General features: G+C 42.7%; 1 protein-coding gene across 1 annotated transcript in view; it reads left to right on the plus strand.

Annotated features, from left to right (window-relative positions):
- The first annotated feature begins 595 nt into the window (after positions 1-595).
- The window catches only part of LOC142884590 (androgen receptor-like), a 28344-nt gene continuing 15652 nt past the window's right edge, over positions 596-13287 (plus strand). The window contains exons 1-3 of the mRNA XM_076020342.1: positions 596-1945; positions 7581-7732; positions 8081-8197. Coding sequence (XP_075876457.1) covers positions 861-1945; positions 7581-7732; positions 8081-8197 — 1354 coding nt within the window. The 5' untranslated portion in view covers positions 596-860. The remainder of the gene's footprint in view (positions 1946-7580; positions 7733-8080; positions 8198-13287) is intronic.

Below are 13287 nucleotides of genomic sequence, written 5' to 3' on the forward strand. Positions count from 1 at the left end.
CTGGATAGTTCCACTGCAACGAAGGGATGCCCAACACCATACGGCTTTGGGTCTCGAGTTGTCCCAAGCTCGCGACAACAACCCCAGCCGAAGTTCTCACAGACTAATCCAACTGGCTTCTTGTTGTTTTTTTTCCCCCTCCATGCAAATATGTGGCAGGTCCAACAAAGAGTCAGTCCTGGCAGTAGGCTGTAAACAGAGAGCTAAATGAAACGGTCTGGGACTGGTGTGTTTTTGATTTTGATTTTTTAAATTTTTTGTGCGAAGGGATAGCTCAGATGAAAAATAAATGCCTGAAAACTGCAAATAGCAGGAATCTAAACTCCCAAATAAATGAAAAGTTCATTAACTAAATAATCATTCATACGTGACAGAACGGAATACCACGTAAATCAGATGTGTTATCTTCATGAATAAGATTTGGTGGGAGATAAAAGTGGATTCTAATTCGAAATTCCGTGTTTGGCAAATTCAATTATTTCAGTTGCGGGTCACAGCAGAATGGAAAACTCCCCTTTTTTTTCCTGAATCAACTGAGAAAAAAAAAAAAAAAAAAAAAAAAAAGGAAAAAAAGACGATCGCCTGTGAGCCTGAATATCTCCGTTTAGGAGGAGTTTGTGACTCTTACGCTCTCCTCGGACCTTTACCGAAACGTTTTTCACAACGTGAGAGTTGGGCTAAGCAGCGACAATTAGGGCTACCGACGGACTTGCAGACGCGCTTTTCATGCAAAGTTCCAGCCAACTGGTCGAGTAAACACTTTCCGGGAGTTGAGTCAAATCGGCCGCGAGTTATCTTGCAACAAAATTTGGACGCGGGCTGAGAAAATAAAGGCAGGCATCGTCTCGAGCGCTCCCAGCATGGCGCAAAACACAGAAGAAAGTCGCGTCTACTACGGCCAAAATGTTGCGGGGAGCGGCGGCGGCGGCAGCAGCAGCCTGGCAAGCACCGACAATACCGAAGCGAGCCACCGCGGAGAGGGACGCACGAACCGGCTAGCGCGTGACATGGAAAAACAGTGCTGTCAGACAGCTGGTGCTCCTCACGAGGAGTTGTTCAACACTGGCTGCCGAGTGGGCGACAGTCGCTCCTTTTCCGCTTGCGCCACAATCTCGGAAACAGCCCGCGAGCTGTGCAAAGCCGTGTCTGTGTCGCTGGGACTGACCATGGAGTCCGTGGACACCAGTGACACGGACGTTTCCCTCCGACCGTGTTCACACGGCGACCACACCAGAGGAGAGTTCCTGTTAGGAGTTGAAGCCCCGAGCAGCGACGGAGCTCCGGTGGTCGTCGCCGGCGCGTACAAGTGCCCCTCCGAGCGGGACGAGCGGCCCGTGGCCGGCCAGGAGCAACTGGTGGAGATGTTCAGAAGTTCGGCGGGCCGCCTGCAAGACTTCAGCCACGCTCGGACGTCGGTTGGCGAGCAGAGCTTCGCGCTGTGCGAGGCGGAGGACGTAACAACTGCGGAGGAGCGGCATCATCTGGATCCTGCGACGCACGCCGAGTGCTGCACCTACGGCCAGTCCGCGGCGGGCGCACCCGCTGCAGAGAGGTCGTGTCGACTCTACAAGTCCCCCGCCGACGAGGCGAGGGACTTCGGGGAGGCGATGGAGAGCAAGTTCGCCCGCTACTTGCCGGAGCCGTACGGCGTCCGCATCAAGTCCGAGGAGCCCGGGTGCTCCAGGGCGCTGTGGGGCAACAGCTACGCCTTTCAAGACAAGTGTAATAATTCGCAGTTGTGGGCTTCGAGGCAGTGCTCGGAGCCGCGCAGCGCGTCAGCCAACAGCGCCTTGTGCACTAACAATCCATACGAGCGGAGCGTCATGCGTCCCGAGCAGTGGTACGGCGGCGGGATGCTGAGGCCGCCGTACCCCAACTCCAACTACTCCACTTACCTGAAGGCAGAGGTCGGAGAGTGGCTCGACGTCGCCTATAATGACAACAGGTAATGATCATGATAATAAAGATGTTGTTGATGAAGATAATAACAATAATAATAATAATTGCGATTATAGCAACAGCAAAAAGTAAATCTGAACAACATTGGTTTAAATAGTTAGAATTGCGTGCAATGAGTACTTCAACATAGACACGGTCAGGTCCCACACTAAACCCATATACTTGTGCTGTTCATTTTAGTAGCATATTATTTACTATGACATATTATACACGACTGTTTAGTAACAGCTATATATATTTAAAAAAACAAAAAAAACATTAACCAGGTGTGTACAATATTGCACTTGCTAATTTTTTTTCCTCACTGTTACTTTTTTATATTAGTCTTATGAGACATATCCATGTACTCTGCACCAAACATTTCATTTTAAAACAAAATGTCATACTTAACAAATAATACAAATGGATGGGAGAAAAACGTTTTCATCCAGTCATTCACCGTGCAGACAGAGGTCTGTTCATTTCAGGCTACTTAGTAATAAATGAAATGGGAAGCCTGAGTGTATTAAAACGAGGCCCTGCATTTTTACAACAGTTTATAAATGTGTGGTGCTTGTCGTTGACATTTAGATGCATTAGCGAGGGGCACTATTCTGACTTATTGTTTTGTCATTATTAACTAATTTAAAAAAAAGTTTTCGAGGATATGAGACTAGAAGCAATGTGCATAATCTGTTTTCTTTTAAAATCGAGGAATTTCCCCTTAGTAAAGCCGCTGCACAAATGCAACGCAATTACAAGCACATCACAACTAACTAGCCATCATAATATTCGAGACTGAATCCTCTGCAAACCCACATATTCAATTCAGAAACATTTCTCTTCCCAGTGTCTGTTCTTTATCAAGACTTTCAGTGTTTTGTCTGGCCGTCCTTGCTGTGACATTGCTGTGTGCATGAACTAGTGCAATGCTGCCTCTATTGATATTTTAAATACATTTTGTGAGGGAAAAAAATATGTCAGGGGCATATTTATTTCCTCCTCCTGACATAATGGGTGTGTAATCAAAAAAGAATCTGTGGTTGGACTTAATTCATACAGATGTGGCAAGACAGAAACCTGCCTAATAGCACAAAATAAATTCCTTTCCCTGAATGTAAGAGGGCCTACATATAAAAGTAGTACATACAAATCAGTCATGTTGGGCTATTTAAAACCAGCAACTTAATGGCCCACAGTGTGCTTATAAATGCTCTAAAATGACGAAAACACGTGTAGGCAAAACACCATGGACCTCCAGATTCTTCGATGACCTGACTTTACCTGCCAAAGAAGTCATTAAACTCACTTGCAGCCTGATCACAGAAAGGCAGAGGCTGGCTTTGTTTTCACTTGCACAGGAATTTATCCTCACTGAATATTTTGGCTGTGAGCAATGCGAGGAAACACATGCGAGACAGAGAGGATAAAAAAGTGAGTCTGTGGCAAACCTGGGGAAGGGTTCAGGGGTTTGTTTCTTTAATTGTGTGATATTCACCCTTTCATGTTCAGCGGGACACCCATAAGTGCGCACTTGTAGAAGACTACAGACGGACAAGGGCATCCAAGCGTCTCTATTTTATTATCACCACAGCACCTTTCCCCAAGAAAGGTTTGGTTTTGCTAAATAAAGTTTCACAGAAAAGCGTTGCACTTTACTAAACCGAGCGACTCCAACACTACACATGTACATTGCAGTTGTTTTGATGTGGCTGTGTGTCTTATTTTCAACTAATGCGGTGCCTGAATGTTTTCAGTCTTTGACGAGTCATGTGACTTTCTTTTGAAATTAGCAAAACCATTATCGAATAAACGCAGTTCATTTTGTAGATTTTTTTTTTAAATTTAACCAGACGAAAGGAGAGCACAGTTGTAAAAGAGCATCGCCGCCTGCTACTTGAAACACTCTCCTGTAGCTTCACGAGAGCTGCACAGATCTGCTGCACATCCGCAGCAGGCCCGCGTCTGCTGGACTGTTTCCTCTCTCAAAATGACTACATTTATTTTCCTTCTCTTTGCCTTGAACAGACACCTGTTGCTTTGCCCCGTGTCTCTGCAGCTGAGCAAAGCCTTAACTAAAACAACATGTGGCCCAGGACAATTTGAATTGTATTGCGGTGCAAAGAAAGCTCTCCACTCAGCCTAAACATGTTGAAAGTCAACAGTTTACGACAGGGTGCGATGCCGTTGGAGAACAAATCTGTGTGTTGGGACATCAAAACTTCTTCGCTGGTGGCAGAGCAGGACTATCATATTTGCATTTTTAATTTAAACTAGAAATGTTGGTTCATGTAAAGCTTTTTTCATTGAAAGATTTTTAATTTTTCATCTTATTTTATAGAACTTATTTTCTCAATTTTTTTTTTGAGATTTGGAAAAACATGTCTCTGTTTTTATTTTCTGCCACCTTGCACGAAAAACACAATCGTTTCTGAAGCTCTCCTTCCATTTACTGCAATTGTTCTAGAGTTTTCATGTGATTGCTACTGCAGCACAAGCTGTACTTTTACATTTTAATTGTCACACAAACAGAGAGAAGAGATTGACTTGTCCCTAATGACCGACCAGATTTTTGAAAAATGTTATATTTTTTTCTCTCTTAACCAGTGAGCAGAGTTAAACGTGGACCTTGCATGCCTCCGGTTTTGACTCATCTGTGTGTCAAGTGAAGTTAGAGTGGAGTGGGAGCAGAGTACTTAGCTGCAAACTGTGAGTGCAGTGAGAGAAATGTACAGCGGAGCGATTAAGCAGTGAAACTTGCTCACTGGTAATATACACATGCACTATGGAATCGCTGCACAGTTCTGCACGGTCTCCTTTTCCATCACTCTGAATGTTTTCTGACTAAGGAGGAGCTGCATACCACTAAGTCACCCATGAGTGAAAGCAGATCTAAGTATTTCGCTCAAGGATGCATCAGTTTCCGCATTCTGAAAACTGAGGCGACTAAACAACAACGACAACAACAACAAGACAGATCGCCACTGCACTGCAAAGCAAAGCAGGCTTAGCAGGCCATGGTTTTATTTGATCAGTTATTCAGCATTGTAAAAACGTGGCTGCATGCTGCTGCATTTGCCAAACAGAATTGTCACAACTGAGTCAGTATGAGGCGCCAAGGGCAGGCGAGCTGTGTGCCGCACTCTTCTATCCATCCTAATTCTCTTTGGATGACCAAAGACTGCCTGGCTGTAGAAAGAAGCCTATAAGCTCACAGCAAGCTGCAGTGCACGACACGGATCTCTCGTACTTGGCCGCAACGTGAGGGTTTGTTTTTATGTGAAGATTGCCAGATTGAAAGGCAAAATGGAGTGAATCCTCCAACAATACCAGAATCTTTATCAAGGCATAAACGTCATCGGCGTCTCAGATAGTTAGTGGAGGTCAATCTCAAATTTCTGAGACTGTCTTAGAAAGTTTTAATCACACATTATCTTGACCACAGCCATTCCTGAAACCGTATCTCAAAAAGTATTGTGTAAAACCATGCACCATTTTAGAGTGAAGAACAAAGATATCGCCACGTCGCTCTCTCATGACGGTCGTAGGCAGGCTTGTGTCTTGATTTATCATAGGAAAGCTGGTGGCAAAACTTTGCAAGATTTGTATGGTTGAAACAGCGTAACACGCTCACTTGTCTGAGATGCACAGCAAATGTGTTCAAAAGCAGCCCAGGGGAATATCAGTGCCAAGGATCATACAAGACCACCAGGTAGGCGTTCACATGTTGGCCTTTGAGCTTTTCTGACCCTCCAACTATTGTTCCAAAACTTGTTGATTCTCTTATCTTGCTTGAAATACTGTGGGTGGTGTTGTGAATGCCTCAAATGACCTCTTACCGCAATGTGTTTGAATGGTAGCGTGCCCACTTTACCAGGTAATCAGATGTGATCTTTGCCCAGTGCTGCGTAGCACGACCATGTGACATAATGTGGTCATTCCTGGCACAGCAGTAGGGATCCGGCGTATGGGTAGAGGGGGTACTGCCAAGTCCTGCGAAATACATTGATTTAGCACAGGAACCTGGTTAAAAACTAATAGACAACACCTGGAAAGTGAATGACCTTTCAAAAAGGACGTTTTTGAGAAAGCCTCAAAGCGGGCATCTTGTAATGGTTATTGAGTCATTTAGCAAGAGCTCAAGATTCTTTATTAATAGATGCAGTGTCTCATCTAAATCCTTTCGAAAGCAAGTTTGAAATTGAGCAAAAATGCAAAGAAGAAGAAAAAAGCCAGTTCTAAGAAAACTGTTGCTATGCCACTAGCATCCACGTTAATCTCTTAGACAGCAGCTAAAGTTTGGTGCAGTCTCATCCTGCTTTCGTCACAACTTGAAAGACACTGATTGGTTACACGGCGCTATGACTGGCTAAGTAGCTTTAGATTGGAGCTTTTCAAGATAGACAGAAGAGATTTGAAATCTCAAAGATCCAGCTGCATTTCAAGGTTGGGCGAACACACATATTTGCCCACAGCCGTTTGTCTTCTCCTGCACGCCGACAGCCGTAACGAGGACAAATTTTGGCTTCATAAAATGCCCGCAGATTGTATGCGTTCTTATATCTACACACTGAGGCCGAGTTTGTTTAATAAAGGTAACTTGCAGTCAAAACACCTAATCCCAACATGCCTGTAAATTCAGAAACTTAAAGGAAACACAACTGTCTAGACTTTCATCCTCACCATATAAATACCACTCTGAACAAACCACTCTCTGCTACCAGGCAGCCTGGAATGGAACCTGGAATTTTAGTCTGAGCTCACTACTTTGTGGCAAATGGACAAATTAGAAAAATGTGTTTGGTGTCAGCTGCACTGGGGAATCTTGATAGCTACCTTTGTTGATCTGAGCGTCTAGAGTTTTGGCACTAATGCTGGCACACATATTCTTCACATTAACTGTTGATTAATCCCAGACCACTGAAGAATTCTCTGCCGCTTCACCTCTACACCTCTCCACTTGCCAAATCAACTGTGACATTTCCTTCATTGTATCCTAATTTCAGGGTTTAACCAATTAGACGAGTGATTTAGCCCATTCAGAGTGTTTGTTTTTTTTATCATAATTTACACGGCGAGATACATTAAGAGTCGACGTATAAACATTGCAATCCTTCCCAGTCTGTCCTTCAGACTTGTGCTTCATCTCGATTCTCTTGCTCCAAACTTTGATGTCTGCATTGCACATCACTGAGGCCTCGTTGTGTCTGAGACTCGTCCAATCTCCCCCTGTTCAAGGCTGAAGCCCGGCGGCCACTGTGACCCTTACCTCCCAGCCTGTTGGCCGCCATGTTGACGCTCATCGCTCATTCCCACACCATGCTCAGTCATCACACTCCCAGTTCCGCTTAAATCACTCTCTCAGAGGCTTTGGCACAGAACTGGGGAATGAACAGCAATGGCTCAGTGGTTTGGACAGTATTAAAAAATATATTTTTAAATTTATGGTAATAAATTACAAGGGTGTAAGGTGACACATCTAGAGTAACAATGGTTAATGCAGAAAAACATGTTGGAACAATAAGTGACAGCAGATTTGTCTAAGTAAGCTTGCTCACTGTCAGTGAGCAAAGGCTCAACAGTTGGTGTCTTCCCTGACGAGGCTCTCTCATATGCACATTTCTCCTATGTTTTGGCCACAGGTTTGAGGCTGACAGAGAGCACACCTTCCCCATGGAGTTCTTCTTTCCTCCCCAGAGGACCTGCCTGATCTGCTCAGACGAGGCCTCTGGCTGCCATTATGGCGCCCTCACCTGTGGCAGCTGCAAGGTTTTCTTCAAGAGAGCCGCAGAAGGTTAGTTTGGGCAGATGAACACGGCATCTTCCAATTGTGAACTTTCATTCAATACATTTTTACTCATTTAAAGCTTCAATATTGTGTCCACTCCAGAGGACCAGCTTGTAGACAGCTTCAATAACCCTCTGTTTTCCTGTTAAAATATATTCTTTGTTGGTATGAGGTATTTGTGGCCTTTGTGACATCACCAAAACAGTTTTTTTTAGCGAACACACTCTTTAAAACAACACAGAAAAAATAAAAAGAGCAGAAAACCAAAGAGGGAAAGGATGGACTTTCCTCTCTTGTGAGGAGTTAATTGACAAGTATGTCGTCATAAGTGACACGTTGTCTTCTTCCAATCAGGTAAACAGAAATACCTGTGCGCAAGCAAAAATGACTGCACTATTGATAAGCTACGGAGGAAGAATTGCCCATCCTGTCGTCTGAGGAAGTGTTTCGAGGCTGGGATGACACTCGGAGGTGAGCTGGATACACTTAAAGGAATATTACTGCTATGATTTTGTAATTTTATTTCCCAGGGATATTGCTGCTTTAAAACACCTCACTTATTTGTCAGCAATACTGTATTTTATCTATTATTCTATTTAGAAAGAGGATGCACTTACATATAAGTAATGTTTATAAGCAATGTATACATGTATATATATATATTTATATATATATATATATATATATATATATATATATATACATATATATGGAGAGAGAGAGAGAGAGAGAGAGATGTGTTTGTGTGTGTAAATACACATATATATGCATATACTAACACACGCACGCACACACAGTGTGTGTGTGTTGTAAGAAACCATTGGTGCACTGTGTGCGGAAAAAAAAGTCACCACAGCTAAGACAGCTAAGAAAGTGAAGTCCCAAGAGTTAAAGTATTAGTGGTTTCCTCAGAGAAGTACTTCATCCTCTCTTCACTGCACATCTTGGCTGGCGCCCCTCAATTGCAGCATCATCACAATAGGGGATGTTACTGATAATCAAACCCCTCGCTGAGCTGCCATGCAATTTAGGCCCATTCCATTCACTTCTCCTTACTGTCACCCAGACCTGCTCGTCATATTAGGCTGTAAAGATTGACATGTAGTGGACTAATTTTAGTCCTGTGTTCAATTTTCACTCTCTTCCATTTTCCTATTCTGTGAACGGTGAAAATTGTGCTGGAAGCACAAAGCTGACATGAGACATGTGAATTAAAGGCGCAGACATGCTGGCAATTTGGCCACCAGTCACTGACAAACCCATCGAGGGAAGATGCGATCTGATGCTGTGATTGTAAGTAAAAAGGTACACCTTTTCTGGCTGTGTCTAAAAGGAGCCTCTTCACACTTATGTTCATCTCGGGCATGGGATTCATTTTCTGCATTTCACAGAGATGATTTGCGACAATCATTTATGGAGGCGGAGGCATAAAATTTGTCATTAGTCAAAATGCTTTTATGAAACTTTGATTTTCCTTCTGATGGCTGGAGTTTAACTGGTTTATGGCTAAATTATCGTTACATTAAAAGTTACAGCCGCTAAAAATGTACTTAAATATCTCAGGATCGTTTCCTTTTTAGTTGTTTGGGTCACCGTGGCTTGTGCCAAAGCAAATGAATGAAAAGCATACCATAACTTTTTTCAGGAAGATGTGTATACAAGTGATAGATATGACTGAGAGCAGGAGACAGCTGTTGGGAAACCATGGGCGACGCTCACCCTATTTTGGGGGTGCTTCAGCAAAGTTCAGCAAAGTTGTGTTGAAAAGTACCAACATGTTATAATCATCTGTCCCCACTTTGCCTCACAAAAACCATTACTTTTAATATTGTTAGGATAGACTCCTTCACTAACTTGCTAACTGTATCCTTTCGAAGGAGACAGCAAGTCAGCGATTTTTATTTCTTTAATGATGTGGGCTATTGTAAAACCAAGTGTTCAGTGTTTGAACTGGAGAGAAAAAGGCCTATGCCAAATATTAAACCCCAAGTATCATTACATGCCAGTTGGCCTCCTGGAAGCGGGAATAAATAAATAAAAACAAATAAATAAATCTCAGCTAGAACAGTGATTTGATACAAGTCAAAAGTATTAAACAAAGAACTTTAAGCCCTACAAAAATGTTTTGAAAAAAAAGATGGTTAACACAAAAAAGTAAAACATATTAATCTGGGGACACGGAAGACATAAAAAACGCTAAGGGAAGTTTGGTCCGCCTTGCTGCGGCAAACCACAGTTGCAGTGGAAACGCACTCGTACTGAGCCGTACCGTGAAGCCAAGAAGTACTGGTGGAAATGCGCCCAAGGAGTTAGCTATGCTAGCCATTGGAGCGATCAGGTATCGACTACTAATCCTGGTCGGAAAGCCACAACCACAGCCATCTGATTGCCTTTGCCAGATGATAAAAGCAAAGGCAAAAGGAAAAGGTATAAACCTTTGACATTGTTTTTTCAATGTCTATCACAATGACAAAAGGGAAAAGACAAAACGTACCTTTATATTTGTGTTTAATCATTCATTCATTCATTTATTTATTCCTCTTTATATTTCTTTATTTCTTTATTTATTCCTTTATTTTTACTCCTGTGATTCCATATTGTGGCACCTGAATGAAAGTTAATGGAGCTGTTGTTGACGTGATTTCAAACTCCAAGGTTTTAAAGGTCACCTATTATACTACTTTTCAGGCTTTTGTATTTGATATCCGGCCCTTCCCGAGCAGCAACACACAATTTATCGCGCTGAAAGCTTTTTAGATTTGTGTATCTCGCTGCTTGTTTCCTCGTATTTACTGCATCCCGCGAAAACGCTCTGTTTCACTTCACTCCACCCCCAGCCTTGCCGGTGTACGCCCCTGCCCGGTCCATTCTGCTGTGATTGGTCACACTCTTCGTCGCTGCTGAGCCTCACTTCCTCAGTTTGCCGGTGCGGAAGTGAAGAGTAAACGGCAAACTTTACGAAACCGGCACAATTTAAACACTTACCGTCGTGAAGGCTTCACCCTTTAGCAGCTGTTTACCGGCTAATCCAGCTTCGTACGGACCCAGCGTGGGCTGAGTTACAAGTTACGGCATTTTTTGTGCCCTCCGTGTCCCCGGAAATATATTTTACTTTGTGTACTGACCGTGTTTTTGTTTTGTATTTTTGAGAGACTTTTTAATAGGGCTTAGAATGATTTGGTTTCATACTGTTGACTTGTATCAAAACACTGTCGTAGCAGAGAAAATATGTACGCTGAAACGATCACTTCAGTCATAGAGTCGTTTATTATTAGACAAGAATATCTGCACAACTTACGTCCACACCAAGCACAAAGCAGGAAGAGCTCTATACAACCCATGTTACCATGCTGGCAGCGTGAACATCGCTATTAGGAGCGAAACTTGCGAGTCAAAATCGCTGCCTCTTCAGTTTCGCTGCTAGCGAACACAACACACATAACAAGCAGAGCACGGAGTTAGCGGTGGTGGCTAACAGTTCATCAGCACGATTCAGCGGTTGTACGTTGCAAGTAGTCTTAAAACTAATGTTGCTTGAGGTCACAATACACTCACAGTCCTCATACATGTTTTCAAATATTGCCGTGGCTGACTATTCTCTCGTCGTCCACCAGGGGGCCGAGTCGAGCCCGTCTCACTCCCGTTGCCGACCGGACGAGAGGGGTCTGGCTGCAGACCGTTGTTCCATCGCATCCGCATTAGGCTGAACAAACCTCCAACATTTTCTCTGTTCGTTCCACTCCAACGGTTGTGGTCCTTGGTGCTTCGGTAGTCGCTCTGTATTTTTTATTTTATATTTTTTAATTTCCCTGACACCGAAAAAACATTTCTTGGAGCAGCGACATCACTTCCGGGGAAGAGCGGGGTAGGGCGGAACCAGTCCGAGAGTGTGCCGGAGCTTGGCCATGAAAGGAGATCCGGAACGCAATCACGTCATTGCGTTCCCAGTGTTAAAAAAAACCCTCCGTGAACAGAGCATTTAGAACCATGCCCAACAATTTGCAGGGCTCACTTCCAAATGCATGAACCTTATTATTTGACAATCGTTTGAAGCTAGGGTTCAACATTGTAACAGTATTTAGAGCTCAGAAAAGTGGAAAAGCATCATAGGTGCCCTTTAAAGATAAACTATTTTTTCATCAGGTATTTGCAGATTGGCATTTGTCATAAATGCCTGGATTGTCATTTTTTTAATCCAAATTCATAATTTGAATTCCTTGTTGTTTTTGGAATGTTAATTACGTTCCCTAAGAAATGAAACTGGCTTGTAGCATCTCAATGTGCCTCAACCTAAAGAAGGCTTGAGGCAACATCTGCAGCTCCTCATCTTCTGCTGGCGATCAGACCAATCAGCTTTCAACTTATCAGTTTGGAACCTTAACCCACATTCATTTTGGAGCAGGACACTTTTCTCATGAAGCTCCCAGAACAAATTGTGCCTGTAACCTGCAGTGCACACAAATGCTTCTTCAGCTACCATTTCACTTGAGTTAATAATTTACAAGAGTTCCATTTTACATCCAACTTCTTGGTGGGTGAAATGGCAGAGAGGCGGTGAGTTCATTGAACAATGTCATTTATTTATACATATTAACACTTCTGGCATGACCATTTAGGTCTTTTAGGTTATAATCAAACCTTTTTTCATAAATGACCACTTTCAGTGTCTTTAACGCTCAGTTTAGTTTAGTTATTTTATTTTTTTGTTGAACAACTTCCGACTATTTGTCGCTCAGAGATAAACGGACAAGTCAAGGATCAATTTTGCACACAATTGCCATGTCTTTCCAATCTGAAGGCCTTTATTCTTCGGTTGGGGAAATTCTAAATGTTTTTTTATACAAGACGGGTGGAAATTTTCACCATCTCTTCCTCATCTGACTTGATGCCTTCTTACAGCTAGTTGTTTGGTAAGAAAGCCACATGATCCACCTGCTTTAAATATAAAGACATGGCAAGTCCCTTAGCCTGCAGAGAATCATTACTTGGTCATACGACTGAAGATTTGTCATCTTAAAAGGAAAAAGTACACAGAAGATATTTACTTCTGACAATACACGAGTGGCATAATGTAAAGTGCTATCACAAATCATGTCAGCATGCAAATTAATTAGCTGTCAGTTATTGCGGTAATGCAGCGATGATTGTGGTGTAATCTAATATATGCAAAAATATCATAATGTCATATTTTTTTCAACTGATAATCCAGATCCATTCAGTTAGAATTTTCATTTACTTGTTTCTTCATTCACCAGTGTGCTGACCTGACAAGTGTTTTTATAATGTAGCCACTTGTAACAACCCAAGTTTAGAATCTCAGTAATTTTGGGCTTTAAAGGGCATGTTGAAGGTTAGAGACACCAGGTGCTCAATGTGGTGGAAAGATAATGTGGAGCTGCATTTGTACACAGTTATATTAAGTTTCTACTTGGGGTCCTTTTTTTTTTTTAATGCATCTCCCTTTTTGAAATATTTTAACTCGTGCTGTAAAGGTTTGGAGTGGCTCAATGCACAGCCATTGGTAACAATAAGGAGTGGGTGTGTGGCGGAAATTAGGTTGT

This window comes from Nelusetta ayraudi, unplaced genomic scaffold (assembly GCF_046127955.1).
Source record: "Nelusetta ayraudi isolate G7.1 ecotype Tasmania unplaced genomic scaffold, CSIRO-AGI_Nayr_v1 ptg000011l, whole genome shotgun sequence".
Lineage (NCBI taxonomy): Eukaryota > Metazoa > Chordata > Actinopteri > Tetraodontiformes > Monacanthidae > Nelusetta > Nelusetta ayraudi.